This window comes from Ranitomeya variabilis, chromosome 5 (genome assembly GCF_051348905.1).
Source record: "Ranitomeya variabilis isolate aRanVar5 chromosome 5, aRanVar5.hap1, whole genome shotgun sequence".
In the NCBI taxonomy this organism is placed as follows: Eukaryota; Metazoa; Chordata; class Amphibia; order Anura; family Dendrobatidae; genus Ranitomeya; species Ranitomeya variabilis.
In genome coordinates this window covers 130620843-130643292 of record NC_135236.1, presented here as the reverse complement: position 1 = coordinate 130643292, position 22450 = coordinate 130620843, and the positions used below count along the sequence as shown (strand labels likewise).

At 42.4% G+C, this 22450-nt stretch overlaps 1 protein-coding gene across 1 annotated transcript in view; it reads right to left on the bottom strand.

The window, feature by feature from the left end:
• Positions 1 to 4577: 4577 nt before the first annotated feature.
• The window catches only part of PARP16 (poly(ADP-ribose) polymerase family member 16), a 29871-nt gene continuing 11998 nt past the window's right edge, over positions 4578 to 22450 (bottom strand). The window contains exons 2-7 of the mRNA XM_077263309.1: positions 21590 to 21778; positions 14143 to 14280; positions 13179 to 13385; positions 11526 to 11697; positions 11221 to 11365; positions 4578 to 7900 (exon numbers count right to left, since the gene is read on the bottom strand). Coding sequence (XP_077119424.1) covers positions 7768 to 7900; positions 11221 to 11365; positions 11526 to 11697; positions 13179 to 13385; positions 14143 to 14280; positions 21590 to 21742 — 948 coding nt within the window. The 5' untranslated portion in view covers positions 21743 to 21778 and the 3' untranslated portion in view covers positions 4578 to 7767. The remainder of the gene's footprint in view (positions 7901 to 11220; positions 11366 to 11525; positions 11698 to 13178; positions 13386 to 14142; positions 14281 to 21589; positions 21779 to 22450) is intronic.

The window sequence follows — 22450 nt, the reverse complement described above, 5'->3', positions numbered from 1 at the left end:
ACATATAGGTAATCCTGTCCGGGAAATCAGCCATTCCCGGTGTGGAAGAGACCAGGACATTGGTCATTGGAGGAAGACAGACATGATTAATACAAACATCAATTAAGAGTAAAAAAAATTGCTGCTGGCTAAGATTTTATTTATTCTAAGGGGTGCAGAGGAGAAATAACATGGGGAGAACGCAGAAGAGCTCAGCCGAATACTGCAAGTCAAAAAAGGGCGTCATCAACCTCTCTCATGCCACACAAACATTGAAGCCTCAATGATTTTATTTTAAAATATAAATTGATCATAGTTTAGCAAAATATGTATTTTGCTAAAGCTGATCATACAAGGATATTAAATGCCTTCTAACACACTAACATAATCTAGTAAAATTACAGATTATACCAACATGCAATATCTTTATAGGGCTGTCATGAGAGTTCTTGATCAGTAAATACCAAAAAATGCAGCATATGTTCCCTGAATGGCTAGATTAGTTACAGATTTATCAGTAAGAATTGGTTATCTATGGCCAACATCAGTTATTGGGATGTTTCGGGCTAAAGACAACATTGCTAAACTTTTTGTTCTTATGTTCTTAATTTGCCTCATGTTGCAATTGAATCCTATCTCACTATAAGCCAACCAGCTGCGGAAGAGCTTCCGCCAGCAACCTGAAACACCCTGCATCTCCTCACCAGTGATGGTCGAACCCGAACAGTGAACACCTAGAGTCCGTGCACAGACCCCGAACATGGACTTCTCCAGTAAGGCTGCTTTCACACTAGCGTCGGCACGGGGCCATCGCTATGCGTCGGCCCGACGTGCTGACGCGCGTTGTGAAAATAATGCCCGTCGTGGGCAGCGGAAGCAGTCTTACGACGCTTCTGCTGCCCCATTGTAATGTTCGGGGAGGAGGGGGCGGTGGACACGACGCACAAAAAAAGTTACATGTAACTTTTTTTGTGCCGACGGTCTGCCAAAACACGACGCAACCATCGCACGACGGTTGCGACGTGTGGCGATACGTCGTAATGTAAGTCTATGGGGAAAAAACGCATCCTGCAGACAACTTTGCAGGATGCGTTTTTTCTCCTAAACGACGCATTGCGACGTATTGCAAACGACGCTAGTGTGAACACTGGTGGCTCTGACTGGTGGGAAGTTAGTTATCCATAGTTCCTTCCCAGTCTGAGAATACCAACCCCCCCAGCTGTTTGTTTTAGCTTGGCTGGTTGTCAAAAATGGGGGAACCCCAAGTATTATTTTTTAATTATTTAAATAATTTAAAAAAATGGCATGGGACCCCTCTATTTTTGGCAACTAGCCATGATAAAGCTGGCAACTGGAGGTTGCAGCCTGCAGCTGTCAGTTTTGCCTATGCTGGTTATCAAAAATAGAAGAGACCCAAGTCATTACTTAATTTTTTTTTTAAAATTATTTATAGCACAGGCGCCGGCTTATGAATACCATCATCAGCCTTGCCTGCTCTTGCTGCGACAGCAGGTGTAGAATGATGACAGTAGTACTCTCATCAGCGACACTTGTGACCGGCAGTAACCTTTTTACTGCAGGTCACAGCTACTGTATTGTTGGTTAGTGCTTTTGTATGATAGAGGTTTTGTTATCTCTGTTTTGACTTTGTGTCTTGTTTATCTTACATTTCTGTCTTATGCCTCATAGGGTGAGGGAAGGAACAGATCAGGGTGTAACAGGAGCATAGTAAGGTTGAAGACTTGGGCCTCTTTACCTTCAAGAGTACCCCTGGGACAGGGATAGTTAGGGTTCCAGGGACAGTTTTAGGCCCTCCTTCCTTATCAAAGACAGTCACAGTGTAACAATGTTCAAGAGCAAAACCTGTTTCAGTCTGTCAATGATTTGAGATGGGGACGGCGGTTCACCTTCCAACAAGACAATGACCCAGAGCATATTGCTAAAGCAACACTTGAGTGTTTTAAGGTACCTTCACACTAAGCGACTTTACAACGATATCGCTAGCGATCCGTGACGTTGCAGCGTCCTGGATAGCGATATCGTTGTGTTTGACACGCAGCAGCGATCAGGATCCCGCTGTGAGATCGCTGGTTATTGCTGAAAGTCCAGAACTTTATTTCGTCACTGGATCTCGCGCTGTCATCGCTGGATCGTTGTGTGTGACACCGATCCAGCGATGTCTTCACTGGTAACCAGGGTAGACATCGGGTTACTAAGCGCAGGGCCGCGCTTAGTAACCCGATGTTTACCCTGGTTACCAGTGTAAATGTAAAAAAAAACACATACTCACATTCCGGTGCCCGGCGTCCGCTTCCCTGCACTCCTCCTGCATCCTGTGTAAGTGCCGGCCGTAAAGCAGAGCGGTGACGTCACCGCTCTGCTCTGTGGGAGATGCCGGAGATGTTCGGCGCTGACACAGGATGCAGGAGGAGTGCAGGGCAGCGGACGCCGGGCACCGGAATGTGAGTATGTGTTTTTTTTTTTTTACATTTACACTGGTAACCAGGGTAAACATCGGGTTACTAAGTGCGGCCCTGCGCTTAGTAACCCGATGTTTACCCTGGTTACCCGGGGACTTCGGCATCGTTGGTCGCTGGAGAGCGGTCTGTGTGACAGCTCTTCAGCGACCACACAACGACTAAACAGCGACACTGCAGCGATCGGCATCGTTGTCTGTATCGCTGCAGCGTCGCTTAGTGTGAAGGTACCTTTAGGGAGAAGCATGCAATTGTTTTGGACTGGCTTGTTCAAAGCCAAGACCTTAATCCAATTTAGAATCTGTGGTCAGACTTGAAGATTGCGGTTCACCACAGGAAACCATCTATCTTGAAGGAGCTGGAGCAGTTTTGCCTTGAGGAATGGGCAAAAATCCCCACGGCAAGATGTGGAGGGCTCTGATACTTACTCAAAGATACTTGCAGCATGAATTATCGCAAAAGGAGGCTCTAGAAAGTACTGAATTTAGGGGAGTGAATAGTTATGCACAATGTAATTTTCAGTTATTTTGTCCTATTTGTTGTTTGCTTCACAATAAAAAAACAAAAACAAATGTTCACAGTTATAGGCATGTTTTTAACATGATCTGATGCAACCCTAAAAATATAGTGAAATTCCAGGTTGCGAGGTAGCAAAACACGAAAAATACCAAGTGAATACTTTTGCAAGCCACTGTATTCATTTTGCTGGTACAGTAAAACAATGTTTTTTTCGGAGGCAAAAATGTAGCAAAACTTAAGTGTGAAAAAGCTCTTAGCTTTAATGGGAATCTGTCAGCAGGTGTTTGCTTTTTAATCTGATAGCAGCATGATGTAGGGGCTGAGAGTCCGACTCCAGTGTTATTTGCTCAGCATCTCACTGCAGTTTCAGTACAATCAATGTTTTATCAGCAGGAGATTATCACTAGTGAACTAGGTGTTGTGTGCATTGAGGTCCAGCTAATTTGTTTAACCCCCTCCACTGATTGGCAGCAGGGTGCCAATCAGAGGTATGTGCGGGGTTAAACACAGATCAGCATTCTGACCACTCTACATCTACAGCAGAGAAAACAGGGATTCTAGCAAAACTACACCATGCAGTTCATTATATTACACACTGGAATCAGGTTCTCTGTCTCTACATCATGCTTCTCTCAGATTCCATAGCACAAACCTGCTGACAGCATCATTTTAACTGTATAGCGGCACTACCCACACATTTAGAGAAGATGTGTACACTTACTATATGGAGCAAATTACAGAGTTAAGACCACTCCATAAAACGCAAGTGCTGGCTGTGTTATACACACGGAACCTCAGAGAATCTACTGAAATTAGAGCTAGATTCCATCACAAAAGTTTAACCTCTAAGGCTACTTTCACACATCAGGTTTTTTGCATCAGGCACAATCCGGCGAATGTTGGAAAAACTGGATCCGGCGCAGATTGTGAAAAACTGATGCGACGGATCCGTTTTTTTCGACGGATCCGGCTAGCATATCTAGATTATTGGATAAAAAAAATGTGGAGCATGCTCAGCTTAAAAAAACGTAATCTGGCGCCGGAATCCGTCATTTTCTGGATCCGGCACCTTCCGGCTCCCATAGACTTCCATTCTAGCAAACAGCCGGAAGCGCCGAATCCAGCGCTTCCGGCTTTTTTGCCGGACACAAAAAACATTGCTATGGATGTTTTTTCAAGAAACCAGAAACGGCAGATTTGCCGGATCCGGCGAAAACCGGACGAAACGCAAGGTCATCAGGCGCAATCCGGCACTAATACAAGTCTATGGGAAAAAAACGGATCTGGCGGCAACATTCGCCAGTTCCGGTTTTTTGAAAATTAGCCAGATTGAGCCTGACGCTGAAAACCTCATGTGTGAAAGTAGCCCAAGAAGTCAATCATGACAGCAGCATTTAAAAGGTTAGGACACTGGGGGTGGAGTTTGCTTCCGATGGCCATATGTCTAACTCTGACATAATCGTGGGGTGCTCATAGAAAAAGATCACAAAGTGGTATGAAACCCCCAAAAGTATCAATAATATTTAGATGTCATCCCCCAATAAACAAAGCACTCATACAACTTTATTAGCAAAAAAAATATTAAAATTAAGAGTCTCAGAATACAGTAACTAAAGTAAAATTTATTCTTGCAAGGTGTAATATTATTTTTTATTAAGTAGTAAGAAAAAAATACACACATTTACCAGGTAATTTCTGACCGCAAAGTGAATGTCGTAAAAACAAAACTGACAAAATAGCGATATACTTTTTCAATAACATCCCACTTGGTATATTTTTACCATTTTTTTTTAGTAAATTGTATATTAAAATAAATGGTGTTATTCAAACCTTCAATTCGTCCCGCAACAAACAAGCCCTCAATGGAAATCGATGGTTCTTGGAAGAAAAAATTAAAGTGAAAAAAATATAAAACAGGTCATCTCCAAGTGGTTAAAGATAGTGATGAGCGAACGTGCTCTGATAAAGTGTTAGGCAAAGTATCTTTGGCGTGCCCAAATAATCTGTTCAAATCCCTGCGGCAGCATTCTTTGCGGCTGTTAGATAGCTGCAACACATGCGGGTATTGCCTAACAAGCTGGCAATCCAAGCATATAATGCAGCTGTCTAACAGCCACAAAACATGCCACCGCAGGGTCTTGAACATATTATTCGAACGCACGCAAGTTACTCTGATAACACCAGAGCATGCTCAGATAGTAGATTATCCGAGCACGTTCGCTCATCACTGGTTAAAGGCTATGGAAATTAGTTGTGTTTTCAATATGCAAGATTTAGACGGAAAGCCATGTGCGTGGAGCTTGTACAACAGCACAGAGACCTACTACTAGCTACTATGGAATCTACAGTGGGGAAAATAAGTATTTGATGCACCTACAATTTTGCAAGTTTTCCCACCTACAAAGAATGGAGAGGTCTGTAATGTTTATCGTAGGTACACTTCAACTGTGAAAGATATTATCTTAAAAAAAAAATCGAGAAAATAACATTGTATGATATGATTTTTACACAATTTGCATTTTATTGCATGAAATAAGTATGTGACAATAGAAAATCAGAACTTAATATTTGGTACAGAAACCCTTGCAATTACAGAGGTCAGATGTTTCCTGCAGTTCTTGGCCAAGTTTGCACACCTTGCAGCAGGGAGTTTGGCCCACTCCTCCATGAGGATCGTCTCCAGATCTTTCGGGTTTCGGGGCTGTCACTGGGTAACATTAAATTTCAGCTCCCTCCAAAGATTTTCTGTTGTGTTCAGGTCTGGAGACTGGTGGCCACTCCAGGGCCTTGAAATGATTCTAATGGAGCCACTTCTTAGTTGCCCTGGATGTGTTTCTGGTCATTGTCATGCTGGAAGACCCAGCAACGACCCATCTTCAATGCTCTTACTGAGGGAAGGAGGTTGGAGGCCAAAGTCTTGAGATACATGACCCCATCCATCCTGTCCCATTTGCAAAAAAGTATGATGTTTCGCCCATTGTGCCTCACGGTTGGGATGGTGTTCTTGCGGATGTGTTGTTTTGATGCACCCGCTGACCGCACGGGAACGCAACAAGTTGCGTTTTGTGCAGACAGCGGGCGTGTCAAAACAACGCATCCGCATGTCCTGCGTACCCAATGTTAAAGATAGGTACGTAGGACGCATGCAGAAGTATGCAGAAGTAGACGGGGCTTAACGGAGGACGTACGCAGCCCTCCGCAAAGCCCCCGAACGCAAATCTGAACCCGGACTTATACAGGTAACAAGTACAAACAGGTGCAATTAATCCAGGTAAGTAGTGCAGAGTAGGAGGGCTTCTTAAAGAAAAACTAGCAGGTCTGTGAGAGCCAGAATTCTTGCTGGTTGGTAGGTGATCAAATACTTATTTCATGAAATAAAATGCTATTTAATTATTTTTAAAATCATACAATGTGATTTTCTGTATTTTATTTTTAGATTCTGTCTCTCACAGTTGAAGTGTACCTACGATAAAAATTACAGCCCTCTCCATTCTTTGTAGGTGGGAAAACTTGCAAAATCGGCAGTGTATCAAATACTTATTTTCCCCACTGTATGTGCTCTGAGTTTTTCCATACAGGCCCTGTCATGGATTGCAATTTTCCTCTAAAATCAAAACTTTCAGGGATGAGTACCTTCATACCCATGGGTGCCACATTACAGCTTAGTACAATTTAGAGTTTAAAGGGAACCTGTCACGTTGAAAATTGTACCTGATCTGCAGTAAGGACTTTATTGAGAAGGAGGAGCTGATCAGACTGATATACATTTTTGCATGGAAAATTTCAGTAAGACTTGTATATTTTTAATTGAAATCCCTGGCGTCTGTATGCATAACAGTCCAGTGGGCGGTCCTAATCAGTGATTGACAGTTTCCCTACTATGACTGCGCATTCAGCGACAGCAGTCAATCACTGAGGTGGACTGCTGCTGAGCAATGGTCTACTTAGAGAAAAGGGTAGTCCAATTCTGATCTGTTTTGCACACAGAACTTGCCCGTTAAAATAAACGGGTCAGTAAAAAATAAAAATACAGGCAGCCCACTGATGTCATCGTAGTTGCATCCAAGTGCTGCCACCTACTGTTTGACAAGAGAAACTTGGGAAACTTCCATCATGTTTTTTTGCATATGAGAAAAGCTGGTGAAACTCTCTGACAGTACAAACAGACACTTAAACCAAAAAATGGCTGAAAATCCAATCCAGTGCACTGGATTCCATTTTTTGGAGGGTATGAAAAAAAACGGACACGTGAACTCAACTTAAGTGTGGGCACCGGCATGTCTAATGCCATCAATCTCAAATACCACATTGAAATAAACTCATTTCATAAAGCAAAACATTAGTTTTTATTTACCAATGTCCACGGCGAATTTAAAAAAAAGTCAGTTTTGCGATAGTTTTCAGCTGTGGAACGTGAGTGGGAGCAGCAGACAACCTAACACTGCCGCGCCATTATAAGCTGATATGAAAATCATCATTTATTATCATCATCCCTATCGGAATCTTTATTTACTTCTACATCTTGGATAGATGCAAACTTCCCTTGGGAATGCACTGCAGGAGTCTTGACTTCTTCTATTGCTTAGTGGCATTATATGTCTGCAACTGTTGGAATATTCATTAAAAAATAGACTCACGGCTGTTCAACGCCACTCATAAATGTCTCCAGAGTTTCTAGGAGCTGGAATGCCGTTCTGCTTAACGAGTCAAGTGTTAACGTCTGAATGGCTGTGGCATAAGTACGTAGTTAAGGCTTCTGGTGCAGTTTGTAGAGAGGAAGACATCAAGGTCTTCAGCTCAAGAGTCTGTTCCAGTGATGCATAAAAGTCTTGGAACTGCTCAACCCAATGACAATCAGCACAAAGAGATACAACGTCATTAAGATAGCAAACCGATGACTTGAGAACCAAGATGGCTGCCTGGACCTGAATGAGGAAAAAGATAGAAAAAAATATTGTGAACAAAGGAAAGTGTGGACATCAAGCAGGGAACATAGGAGCAGCGTTGCCCTCTTCTCTCGAGCTTCAAAACCCAATGTAACCCATGGAGAGTGGTACTGTGACTTTAGAACAGCCCCCGATACATCGAACTATAAACAGCCTCTTTTTGCTTTTGTGTCTCACCCCTTGCCTTCTAACAATTTAATGTTAAATCTTTTTCTGTTCACATATAAGGCGTTTTAGGCTTTTTTCAATGGACGAGTCGTAATTTTCAATGGTGGAATTCATTTTACCACAAAATGTGATATATTGGAAAATCAGTAGTTGTTGTGTCATCAGTGTAAGTCTTGGACCAGCCCTTTAATAGTTGAAGAAATGGTTCAGAAAATCGGTAACATCAAAAATTCACCAAAAGCTCATTGTGAGAACATAGCCTTTAAGTTTACTCCTCATGTAAAAAATATAACAAAGCAGCATGATTGAGTGTTATCCAGCACCTTATTGTTAAATTACTCTGGAATTAAACAATGAAAATTCAATAACTAGAGACATTTCTCTAGAAATCATACAGATTTGTTACACAAAGTGTATGAGAAATTTACATACGGAAGGTGAAATAAGTATTGAACACGTCACCAATTTTCTAAGTAAATATATTTCTAAATCCGCTATTGACATGAAATTCTCACCAGATGTCGTAACAACCCATCCAAGCCATACAGGCAAAGAAATTAAACTATAGATGTCCATAAATTAAGTTATGTGTAATAATGAAAAATCACACTACGAAAAAGTATTGAACACACAATGAAAGAGGTGAAAAGAGCCATGGAAACCCTGACGAAGAAGGCCGAGCACCTTCGAAACGCGTTGGTTAGACGCCACCCTTTTTGGCTCCAACGCCGCTCTGTACTGTAGTGACGTCACTGTTCAGGCACCCACGAGCCGGCGTTAACGGCCATTTTTTCTTCTCCTCGCGGTTACCAGGGACGCCTTCGGCCGGGGCTCCCAGGTACCGCTACTGCTGCAATACCCGACGCTTTCATCCCCCGCCCTTCATTGACGCCGCACCGCACTCCACAGCGGACGCCAGACAGGACGCTGGAGCGGCTTAGCAATCACAACTAGGTAAGCACCATCTATACAGCTTGTATAGACATATATAAGCAAGGTATTAAGCACGTACAGCAGGTTTATATTGGATAGGGATCTGGATACTTCCTATCACATATTGGTATTAACCCCTACTGTCCATCATTACTGAACACGCACCCCCGAGCGCGGTCCCTCATATCCACATTGTGATATTCTAGCGCACATATTTTCTCCCAGGATAGGCACAGATCCTGTGTGGTCCAGCGGCTAGGGGTGCTCAGTCCTTACATCATCCCTTCACCCATTCCCCTTGCCATCAAACTGCCATTTACTTTTCCCTTCCCTCCTTGTGGAGAGCGCCATAGCGTGTGTAATTGCTCTTTAATTATATTTCTAAATCCGCTATTGACATGAAATTCTCACCAGATGTCGTAACAACCCATCCAAGCCATACAGGCAAAGAAATTAAACTATAGATGTCCATAAATTAAGTTATGTGTAATAATGAAAAATCACACTACGAAAAAGTATTGAACACACAATGAAAGAGGTGAAAAGAGCCATGGAAAGTCATGACACCCGATGAAATCGATCAGTAGTTAGAAAGCAAAACTGTCACTTAGTGAAAAATAATATCAGCTAGTTCAACTGATGGCCTATAAAAAGGTGTCTCATTACTGAGGTGCCACCCAAGAAATATCTCATGATGGGTAAAAAAATGAGCTGTCTCAAAACCTTCACAACATTATTGCTGCAAAACATACTGATGGAATTGGATACAGAACCATTTCTATACTACTGAAGGTTCCAGTGAGTACTGTTGGGGCCATAATTCGTAAGTGGAAAGAACATTATTTCACCATAAACCGGCCATAACCAGGTACTCCCCGCAAGATTTCAGACAGAAGAGTGAAAATAATTATAAGAAAAGTTGTTCCATGAGCCAAGGACCACCTCCGGAGCGCTGCACACAGACCTTGAATCAGCAGGTACAATTGCTTCAAAGAATACTATAAGTTATGCACTCAAGCTCTATGGCCTGTATGCACGCTCACCACACAAGACCCCATTGCAGAGCAAAAAGCATGTTCAAGTGAGTCTAAAGTTTGCTCAACATTTAGACAAGCTTGTGAAATACTAGAAAATTACAGTCTCGTCAGATGAGACCAAAATTGAACTCTTTGGATGCCATAATACACACTATTCTTAGAAACAAAAAGACATTGAATATGACCCAAAAAACATTATATCAACAGTGAAGTTTGGAGGTGAGAACTTCATTGAGTGGGACAGTTTTTCAGCATATGGCACTGGCAAACGTTATGTAATTGAAGGAAGGATGAATGGACAAATGCACTGAGACATTCTTGATAAGAATCTGCTGCCATCCACCAGGATGAAGGAGAAAAGAGGATGGACATTTCAGCAAGACAATGATCCCAAACACACAGCCAATAAAACTCTCAATTGGTTTCAGAGAAAGAAAATAAAGCTGCTAGAATGGCCCAACCAATCACCGGACCTAAATCCATTAGAAAATTTCAGAAAAGGAACTAAAGCTCAGAGTTCACAGAAGAAGCCCACGGAACCGCCAGGATTGGAAGAATGTTTGTGTATAAGAATGGGCCAAAATCTCACACCTGAGAAACGCATGAGACTAGCTTCTCCATACAGGAGGCATCTTCAAGCTGTCATCACCAACAAAGGTTTTTGTATGGAGTATTAATTACATTTTAGTAAGCGTGTGCAATACTTTTTTCCCTGTTTAATTTCTCATTATTACACATAACTTAAATTTATGAACATCTATGGCCTGATTTCTTTATCAGTGTGGATTGGATGGGTTTTTACCGACATCTGGTGAGATGATCAATTGCACCTTTAAAAATATATTTACTTAGAAAATTAGCGGAATGTTCAACACTTATTTCATCCACTGTAATTATAGGGTTATACTTTTTTTTGGTACTATTCCATTATCTGGAAGCCACTGCCATCCCTGAATTAATAACTGTGCTACAATATATCAGCAGCCTGTCACTAAGCAGCCTCCAGCCGCTGGGCTGCAACCATGTCACAACCAAGTCATACTGTCCTGTCCCTAAACAAAGCTCCAGGAACATCCCACCACCAACCTCCACCTATCTAATAAACCGTTGAAGAGGAGGATGAAGGAAAATGCTTAACAGAATATGTGGTGGTGCACTCACCTCCTCTGTGGCTGCTCCTGAGAATATACCAGCAGATATTTCACTCGTAATAACTCGTTATTGGTCACCACAAAGTATTTCTCTGGAACGTCTCCGCCCTCGCTGTTCCGTGCTCTGGCTCTTTTACGATCTATCTCAGATGAGTCTGAGCAGAGAGAGCAGCAAGGAAATAAAGCTATACATCAATAGGGAGAACTGGGACCACTGAACAGTTACAGAGGACTCGGCTAAATAACCACCCAGGAAAAAAATGAAGATTTTCCTGCCCGCAACTAATTTGGAAGTATGCTTCTAACTTCTCTCACCTTTTTTCTTGACTTGGCACTTAACATCAGGATGGTCGATCACTTCACACATGGCGACACAGCTAAGAATTGGTCCCAATATGCTCTGAGCCCATCCATGTCCATGGGGACTGTACAGAAGAGCCAAGCTCAGGTCGCTAGATAGGTAAGTGCCTTCTCCAAATAAAGAGGTCTAAAAGAACATGAAGAAAAAAAGACAGAAAAAACATCAAGTGACAAATGTTAAACATGACTTTTACATAGCGAATAGATTAGATAGTCTGAAGGGGCCAAGCATGACATGGAGAACCAAAGAAGTGCAAAGAGAGAATCCACTGACATGAGACGTCCCTCTAAGCCCTGACAAGTGTTACATAGTACTTTTCAGGAAGAAAGGGGTCCAAGAAGTATCGTTTCTCCTTGTGGAGAGTGACATGTTAAGCATGTCGAGGTGAGGAGACTTAAAGCCGCAATGCTCCTCTGGGAAATATGCAAATTGTCTCTTCAGAGAGGAAGAGGACTAGAACTCTCGTGCCACCTATCGGAAGTAGCAATCCTAATAGTCAATGTCGACCCTTTAATGAGCCGTGTCACATGACTTACAGGAAGAAAGAGAAAACCTTAGAATTTTCCTCTTCACTCAGTAATCTGCTACGAAACTTCTATGTCAGCCCCTACTCAGATCGCATTAGTGATCAACACATAGGGTCCGATTCATCAAAGCTTTCACGCCAGAATTCTTTGAAAAATCACAAAACGTTATCGATTTTTGGCATTTTCACGCCTTTTTCTCCAAGCTCCAATAAAATGGCCAGACCTGGGGCAGGATGAGGGCACGTTGGGGGCAAAACGCCACCATATTCCAGAAATCTCACTCCAGTACATGACTGGAGTAAGATTTCCGTCATGGCCCGCAGAGGCACACATCACTCATCAGACCTTCAGATTCATGAATCAAGAGTGTCCAACTCCGGCTCGTTCCCTCATCAAGACCGGCGTGGGCAACTCCGGTATTGATGAATCGCGTCAATAGAGAATGCAGGGAAAAGTCTATCAGATTAGTTTGCTTTCTAACGTATACTACCCATAGGGCTCCAGTGAATGATGGAGAACATTTTGGTCTCTGTCGGGGCAATATATCACAAAGGAAATGTGGAATAACATAGAAGACAAAATAATGTATGCCCATAGATTTTTGGTCTTTTAGAACAGGACCATATGGGTGAGAAAGCCTATTGTGTTGGCATACATCATAGTCTCCATCGTTGGTATGCATCAGGGGCTTTACCTATGATGTAAGTTTTGCAGAGGGCAATAGTTTTATGTGAAAAGGAGCATATGTGACAGAATAGAGAGGGATGAATAGATGACAGCCACGTTTTGTGGAAATAGAATGGAAAAAGTCTGTACACAATTGATGGCAGACAGACTGCTAACCATTAAGTACATGATAGATTTTTTTTAGAGAAAATACCAAAATCAGCAGGAGATCTACATACAAAGATCTAGAGTAGAATGATAAATAGTCTGGAGAAGCACGTTCTCCAAAAAAAATAATTATTTTCTAAAATATTATACTACAGCACGTTTTTCAGACTAAGCAGTATATGTAAGGTTGTGCAGAAATGGCAAAAATGTGCGATAATCTGCATCTTATCTTCTGCTATGTCCTACCTTGTTCAGATGGCAGTGCAAGCCATTGTGCAGTATGGAATGGAAGTTCTCCAGCCGGCTGCCGTGCAGGGCATACATCACCTCCTTCTCGCCACGGATCTCCTGGAATTTGGCGTTCAGCTTCTCGCAATACTCTATTTCAAACAGGAAGTCGGGAGTGGGCAGAGCGAGACAGGGAGAGCCGGGCAGGGCCTGGATGTCCTCAAACTGAAACAGTAAGGGAAGGACAGCCTTAACACGAGGCTGAAGTACGTCCTCAATATACGGACATGAAGGATAGCCGTTAGGCTCAATTCACATGAGTCAGATCTGTTAGAACATTTTTACGATTGTTCCATTAATCTGTGCAGAATTCCATGCACACGCTGCAGAAACAACCCTATTCACATGTATGGAATAGATTTTGCAGAGAACTTTCTGCTGTATGTGAATGCATCATTATTGGGGTTAGTACAGATGGAATTGATCAAAAATAAGAAATAAACCAAGAAAGTGTAAAAAGAAACAACATGATGACCTGAGGTTTCAAACATCCACATCTCATAAGTATCAGAAGCTAATAATGACTGAAGACAAAAATACATCTGAGTCTGTGATCACACAATAGAACTGGTTGGATAAATGACTTGCAGCACGACGCTATTCCATCTTCCTGCATAGAGAGACAAGAGTCCATCCTGAATAGTCCCATACATTTCATAATCTTATAGCATTTAACATTATGTTGGCTACGCACCTTTATTCAGAGACAATCCCTTTTAAAGAGCAAGCAGCTGATTTTGGTGTGAGAAGCCATGCCCATCCAGACATTCACATTGCATGTAGTACTGCCAGGAGGATAGTCAGATGGCTGGGAGCACAACATGGCTGAATGGGAACAGTGTGGCATAGGGCATGTGGACTGTGGCTGTCTTCAGCAGACAACCCTTAAAGAAGGGCAGCGAAACTTTCCAAACAACTTTACCTTTTCCTTTTTAAGGCATCTGATGGTGAATAGTTTCTCCGACAGAATCCAGCTCAGCAGATTGAGAAGTTTTGTGTCTAACTTTGACTTGTTTTGGATGAATTCCTGAAGACTGGGTAAGACGTTTGTGTCGGTGATCTACCAAAAACAAACACAGACCTCGAGTAAATGCCAAATACAATATATCTATATGCTTAAAGGGAAACTGTCAGTTTGAAAATCTGATCTGATCTGCAGGCAGGACGTTATAGAGAATGAAGAGATGATCAGATGAGTATACATTTTTCTGGAAAAAGTTTCAGTAAAACTTGAATTTTATTTATTGAAATCCCTGATGTTTGTATGTATACGAGTCCAGTGGGCGGTCTTACTAGTGATTGATAGTCTTCATTGTATGCAGAGATAGATGTCAATCACTAGTAGGACCGCCCACTGGACTCATATACATACAAACATCAGGGATTCCAATTAATAAAATACAAGTTATACTGAATCTTTTCCAACAAACCTATATATCATTCTCTAAGTGGACTGCATGTACCAAGTGACAGGGTCCCTTTAATGACACATTTATTTGCAATGTTAAATACAGGTAAAGCTTCCTAAAACAAAGGAAGCTTTAGCTGCAATTAATATTGGGGCTTTTGCATCTTGTAGGAGCTCTGCCATTTGGGTCCTTCACATACTCTTGATAAAAAAAAAAGAATTTCCCATTCTAGTTACCATTTTATTTGCACTATAAGACGCACTTTTTAGCAAGAAAAAAATCTTGCTAAAAAGTGTGTGCTGTACCGGGGAGGAGGGAGTAGACTATGGGAGAGATACATCCTGCAGCTGTACATCTTACCTGTGAAATGCCAAGGAGTGTGGAGGGGAGCTATAACTTTCATAGATAAGCTGTGAAGAAGCAGGGATGGATAACAGGGGCACTCACCCAGGATGAGCAGGATGGAATGACATTACAAACCACACACATCAGGCTTGGTCAGGGGGTGTGGTGTGCATTACAAGCAAGGCAATCCCCACCCCATAATCTGTGACTGCATGGAGGAGCAGTTATCAGGAGGCTGGCTTGTATTAGACGCCAATAGCAAGCCACGCTTCCTGATCTGTGACATAGCGTCCCAGAAGGGAGGGGAGTACTAGGGAGCTGCATCTCTGAATAGCACGTAATGTGGCAATTGAAAACACTATTATTGATGTCAGCCTTTATAGTCTATGAAGTTATGCCAATATTAATACATTTTTATCTCCCCAAAGCACCGTATATTTCAGACTATAGGATACACCTTACTATAAAACGCACCACTAGGTTTTTAGACAGCAGAAAAAAAGGAAAACACATTTCCTACTTATTAACACCATCACTGGCGATATAAAAGAAGTGGAGAGATCTATATGACAGGTTCCCTTTAATTACATCAAGTCCTGAATGCTTAACTGAACTTGATGGAGCACGGATTTCCTCAGAGAAAACTGAGTGATACTCCCTGTGGAAAGTGCACCCATACTTTATGCCATACACATATCACAGCACCCCCTGACAAAGCTTGATGCGAAACGCACGTCAGGTGAATTCTCTTTGATAGGTAAAGTGGACTCCATGACACTGTGCATTAATATCATTATGTGAACTTTCATGTGATATCATTCTCTCCCTGTTTATCCGTATGTACCTTAAAGAACTTTAACTTATACAGCACTGGCTATTTTGGCTTGTACCTTTTAAGTGTCCATCCTCAATACTATACGATTGCACATAATATACTGTAATTCTGTATTGGTTTGTAGTATTCACACAAGGGAGTTTTGTTATTATCACTTACCTACCTTTAGTATTTTATATGTCTGAACTTTGTATATCTATTTGTATATTTTAATTAATTGGTTGTCCAATACAGAATATATTTTTTATTAATTTCGAGCATTGCACATTTATAGTGAATGCATAAGTTTGGGCACCCCTGGCCAAAATTACTGTTATTGTGAACAGTTTACCAAGTTGAAGATGAAATGATCTCTAAAAGGCCTAAAGTGAAAAGATGACACATTTCCTATGTATTTTAGGCAAAAAAGTTAATATATTTTCATCTTTTACATTTTAAAAATTACAAAAAGGAAAATGGGCAGATGCAAAAGTTTGGACACCCTGCAGGGCGAGTACCTAATAGTACCCCCTTTTGAAAGTATCACAGCTTGTAAATGCTTTTTGTAGCTAGACAAGAATCTTTCAATTCTTGTTTGAGGGTTTTTCATCCATTCTTCCTTGGAAAATTCTTCCAGTTCTGAGATATTCCTGGGTCGTCTTGCATGCACTGCTATTTTGAGGTCTCGCCACAGATTTTCAATGGTGTTCAGATCAGGGGACTGTGAGGGCCATTGTAAAACCTTCAGCTTGTGTCCTTTGAGGTAGTCTATTGTGGATTTTGACCTGTGTTTAGGATCATTATCCATTTGTAGAATCCATCCTCTTTTCAACTTCAGCTTTTTTACAGATGTGTTATGTTTGCCTCAAAATTTGTTGAAATTTCATTGAATCCATTCTTCCTCTACCTGTGAAATGTTCATTTTCAGAGTACTAGGCAGCTGCTTAGAAGATCCCGTGGCTGCTGTTTTTGGCACAAGGTTAGAGGAGGCTGCGCTTTTATAAACCTGGGAAATTTGCATCACCTGGCAATTCCTATTGATGACAGTGAAAAAGCCAGAACTCTTAACAGGCTAATTAAGGTCTGAAACCTTTGTCAAAGTTATCTGAGCACACAAATATCCACGGGTGCCCAAACTTTTGCATTGGCCCATTTTCCTTTTTGTAATTTTTAAAATGAAAAAAAAAAAAATGACTTTTATTTTTTCCTAAAATACAAAGGAAATATGTCAATTTTAACTTTAGGCCTTTTAGAGATCATATCATCATCAACTTGTTTAAATGTGCACAATAATAGTCATTAACTAATAAACAACAAATGCTGTTCAATAGTCAGAATAGGGTAAACACGATTATTAACAATTTGCCAGAAGATATTAATCTCTAACTAAAGACTAGAGTAAAATAAAACTTTTAATCAAACTATTAAAGGACCATTTAAAAAATTGCTAACTTAGTATGTATCCATGACCAGGATATTATTAAGGAGACCTATCTATTCCATTTAGGGTTTATCTCTCACAACGCTAGCACGTACGCGCCCTCACGGCAAACAAAGAGACAAGAACCAACTGCGCATGTCATGTTGGCGATACTCGCGACTGCGCAGATCAGGTTACTATGCTAATATATGAATCGCTGAAGAAAATAAACAGGAGGTAACACACTAACCTTATGTACAGACATTTAGTACTTACACTATTTAGACTCAGTGTTTAATCTATAATAAACTATGTGCTCACTTATTTCAATCATTATACCCAAGAGTAAAAGTATGTCTCAAGGCATCATCAGAGCATTAAGAAGATAAGTGTAACCACCACACAAAATATATAGTTATGTAATAACGTCTAATGTACTGATAACTACAATTTCATTGCATCATTGCATCAAACCGATATTACACCTTTCCTCTCAAACCCCCCCCAAAATAAATATATATCTCGCTACCCTATATCTATAGGAAAAGGTAAACCATGTCCTAAGAATCCTAATATACTATTACTTCAAGGGGGATCTACTATCAGAGGATCAGTAGGACACCACCACTAACATATCAAGAGTAATAAAGAGCAAACTTCAGTCTTGGAGAAATGCAGAGAAGGAAAATCTTTCATTAAAGGGAACCTGTCAACCCCAAAATCGAAGATGAGCTAAGCCCACCGGCATCAGGGGCTTATCTACAGCATTCTGTAATGCTGTAGATAAGCCCCCGATGTATCCTGAAAGCTGAGAAAAACAGGTTAGATTATACTCACCCAGGGGCGATCCCACTGCGGTCCGGACCGATGGACGTCGCGGTCCGGTCCGGGGCCTCCCATCTTCTTACGATGACGTCCTCTTCTTGTATTCATGCCGTGGCTCCGGCGCAGGCGTACTTTGTCGGCCTTGTTGAGGGCACAGCAAAGTACTGCAGTGCGCAGGTGCTGGGCCTCTCTGACCTTTCCCGGCGCCTGCGCACTGCAGTACTTTGCTCTGCCCTCAACAGGACAGACAAAGTACGCCTGCGCCGGAGCCGTGGCGTGAAGACAAGAAGAGGACGTCATCATAAGAAGATGGGAGGCTCCGGACCGCGACGCCCATCAGACCCGGATCGCAGCGGGACCGCCCCTGGGTGAGTATAATATAACCTCTTTTTCTCATTTTTCAGGATACATCAGGGGCTTATCTACAGCATTCCAGAATACTGTAGATAAGCCCCTGATGCCGGTGGGCTTAGCTCATCTTCGATTTTGGGGGTGACAGGTTCCCTTTAAGACCATGAGGGCTACGACTTCTTAATCCATATATCCATCTACACTCCTCTTGGAAGAGCATTCTATCAAGATTACCCTTTCGGGGACCCAGGGTAAGGTGCCTTAATTCCCCATATTTTCAACTCCAGGGGGTCATTGGTATGTGTATTCCTCATATGTGATGATAAGGGTGTCTCAGTCTTGTTATTAATATGTTTAGAGACTCTCCTCCTCAGCTCCTGTATCGTTTTCCCACATACACTTTAGGGCATGGACACATAATCACATACACTACCCCCTTGGTCTTACAATTTATGCTGTCCATAATGTAGTCTTTCTTATTATTGATGGGGTTAAGGAATTCCCTACCATTTGGGGAGTACGGGACCCACATGGGTAGGATGCCTCCTTCTCTCTCCTACCTCCTGTATCAAGGCCTCTTTGGTGTAAAATAAAGCGGCTATGTGTGAGGAAACTCCTACGGTTTTTCCCCTTACGATAGGTGATAGAGGGATATCCTCCAACTACATCTTTTAAATCTGGATCAGTTCTCAAAATAGGCCAGTATCTTTTTAATCTGTGTAAGATTGCTCTCACTGAGTGTACTGGGGGACACTCGCTTGGCACGGGATTAACGTAGTCAGGCACGGTTTTTTGCTTAAACACAGTCTATACGGTTTATTAAAGTGTCATAAACCGGGTTATGCACAGTTCATCATATACATTTCTTAGAAACACAACAGGCACCAACTGGTGATATTAACTTGCAGCTTTATCTTAACCTCTTCATATACGGCTTTGTCTCACAGACACTAAACATGCTGGACCTCTCACTTCGCCCAGTTACCATGGGTGTCCGTACGCCGTACAGTTCACCAATGTCCCAAGTCACATACAGCGCATATGACACTGGGTCGCGGTCTCTAAACACGCCGAACCTCACTCCGTTCAGTCACCGTGGGAGACCACACAGTTCATAGACTGTCACAAGCACCAACAGTCTGTATAGGTACCTGACGGGAGCTCCTGCTCCACCTGCTGACTCCTCGTCAGTCCTCTCTCCTGGGGACACTGCCTTTACGGGGTTCACCAACTTGCCTGCGTGGCATACCTTAGTCAGTCCAGACCCACCGAAGGACGATAGCTTCCTCAACACAGACCATCCAGAATCATAGTCTTACTGTGTGCTATTCAGGACGTCCATCCCACCTGGGACCGTCCAACACACTGGCATGTGCTCTTCAGGATTCCTACTCCCAGGAAATCCAACACAGGTTGTGCTCTTCAGGAAGCCTACTCCCAGGTCTTCCAACACAGGTTGCCCAGTGTGCTATTCAGGACATCCATCCCACATGGGACCGTCCGACACACTGGCATCCTACTCCCAGGAAATCCAACACAGGAACCGCACATGTGACCTGTCCAGGTGCTATTCAGGACCTCGTCCAACACCCCAGGCATGTGACCTGTCCGGGTGCTATTCAGGACCTCGTCCAACACCCCAGGCACATGACCTGTTCAGGTGCTATTCAGGACCTCGTCCAACACCCCAGGCACAGCAAGCCCAAAGCCCCACCATGTGCTCTTCAGGACTCCTACTCCCAGGAAATCCAACACATACTTCCAGGACCCTCACCACTCAGGTCCAAACACTGGAACCACACAAGAACCACACAAGACCATGTGACCCACACCCTGGTCACATTATTTACCCTTAACCACTCCCCTGGGTGGGAGTGTGGATGTGTGGCTAGTTTGTCCCGCCCATCTCACATAACTAGCCTAGTAAGTCTCCCTTACAACTACACCATACATATACACACTCTTGAGGGATTACAGGTCCCAGAACAACAACATTACATCAGACTTACCACGCAGACTCCCTCTGCGACACATATCGGCCACTCACAATTCTGCCAGTCACTGTTTCACCACCATTATAACAACAGATATGCCTCCATGCACATCCCAAGGAGCACTCACAGCGCCCCCTAGCTGCCACAGGGGTCAATGCATCACATCTGTTAAGGCCATGTTCACACTTTGTGGGTTTTACCGCGGATCCGCGGCGATTTTGATGCTGCGGGTCCGCAGCAGTTTCCATAGCGTTTACATTTACATGTAAACCCTATGGAAACCGCAATCCGCTGTGCACATGCTGCGGGAAAAACTGTGCAGAAACGCAGCGGTTTACATTCCGCAGCATGTCACTTCTTTGTGCAGAATCGCTGCGATTCTGCACCCATAGGAATGCATTGATCCGCTAACTTCCCGCAAGGGGCTGTGCCCACGATGCGGGAAGTAAGCGGATAATGTGCAGATGGTACCCGGGGTGGAGGAGAGGATACTCTCCTCCAGGCCCTGGGAACCATATTTGTGTGAAAAAAAAAAGAATTAAAATAAAAAATAATGATATACTCACCTCTCAGCGCTGCACGCGGCCGTCCGGTATCAGGGTTGGTGTGCGAGCAGGACCTGCGGTGACGTCGCGGTCACATGACCGTGACGTCGTGGTCACATGACCGTGACGTCACGAAGGTCCTTCTCGCACAGCATCTTTGGAACCGGACCGCCGCGTGCAGCGCCGAGGAGATCGGGACGTCAGAGGGTGAGTATATAACCATGTTTTATTATTTTTAACATTACTATTGATGCTGCATATTGCTGCATATGCAGCATCAATAGTATAGGAGTAAACCCGCAGCGGAAACCGCAAAACAAACCGCGATAAATCTGCAGGGATAACCGCAGCGGTTTTGCCCTGCAGATTTATCAAATCCGCTGCGGGAGAACCCGCAGAGGACCCCGCAAAGTGTGCACATAGCCTAATAGTCATTTTGACCACTGGTGCCCAAACTTTTCCATGCCACTGTATATATACACACATACATAAACAATAAAGAGAATAATTTTTGACACATATAAAAAAAAAAAAAAAGATACACTGCAGGTGTACTTGTACATATTTAAGATATGAGGTGATCTTTAAAAAACTACCATAGATAATTCAAAAACTAATAGCTATTTAATGCCTGACAATGGAAAAATTCACAGATAATTTACTCACCAAGGCATCAAAATCTTTGAATTGGTCAGTGGCATAGAAGGCAGGAAATGGTCTTAGAACGGAGTCTCTCTTGTAGCTTCGGAGAGCAGATACAAAGAGGCTGCATTTCAGATCTGCTGCTAGTGGATCCCGAGCGATAATCCGCTCTACCATTGCTTTACTCCAAGTTCAGGAGGCACAAAAATTCTTTGTGTGGACAAAATAGAGAATGTCATTTATGACATGACGAACAATCACAGTGAGGTTCTCTAAAATACATAATAATATATAATAATAATAATAATAATAATATAATATATATAAAGTTTAAGGCAGATGTGTTGAAAAAATACTGCAAAATAAGAATGCTCACAATAGAAGTGTTAATAGTTTATTATCATCAATTAAAAAATACCATATTTTATACACACATTATATACACACTGCTCAAAAAAAGGAAACACTAAAATATCACATCCTAGATATCACAGAATGAAATATTCCAGATGCAAATCTTTATTGATTACCGTATTTTTCGGACTATAAGACTTTGGAGGAAAGTGGGGGGTGCATCTAAGGCCTCTTTCACACTTCCTTTTTTTTTTAGTGCCGTCGAGATACATCGTTTTTTAAGAAAACAGGATCCTGCAAAAAAATTTGCAGGATCCTGCATTTTCTCATAGACTTGTATTAGCGACGTATCGCGACGGATGGCCACACGTTTCGTCCGTCGTGCACTGGATCCTGCGGAATTTGACGGCCTGTCTTTTCCAAAAAATGTTCCATGAAACGTTTTTTGTCTGCAGTGGGAAAACGTTCCCCGACGCCTCCTGCGGCATACGTCGTTCCACAGAATGGGAGCCTATGGACACTGGATCCTGC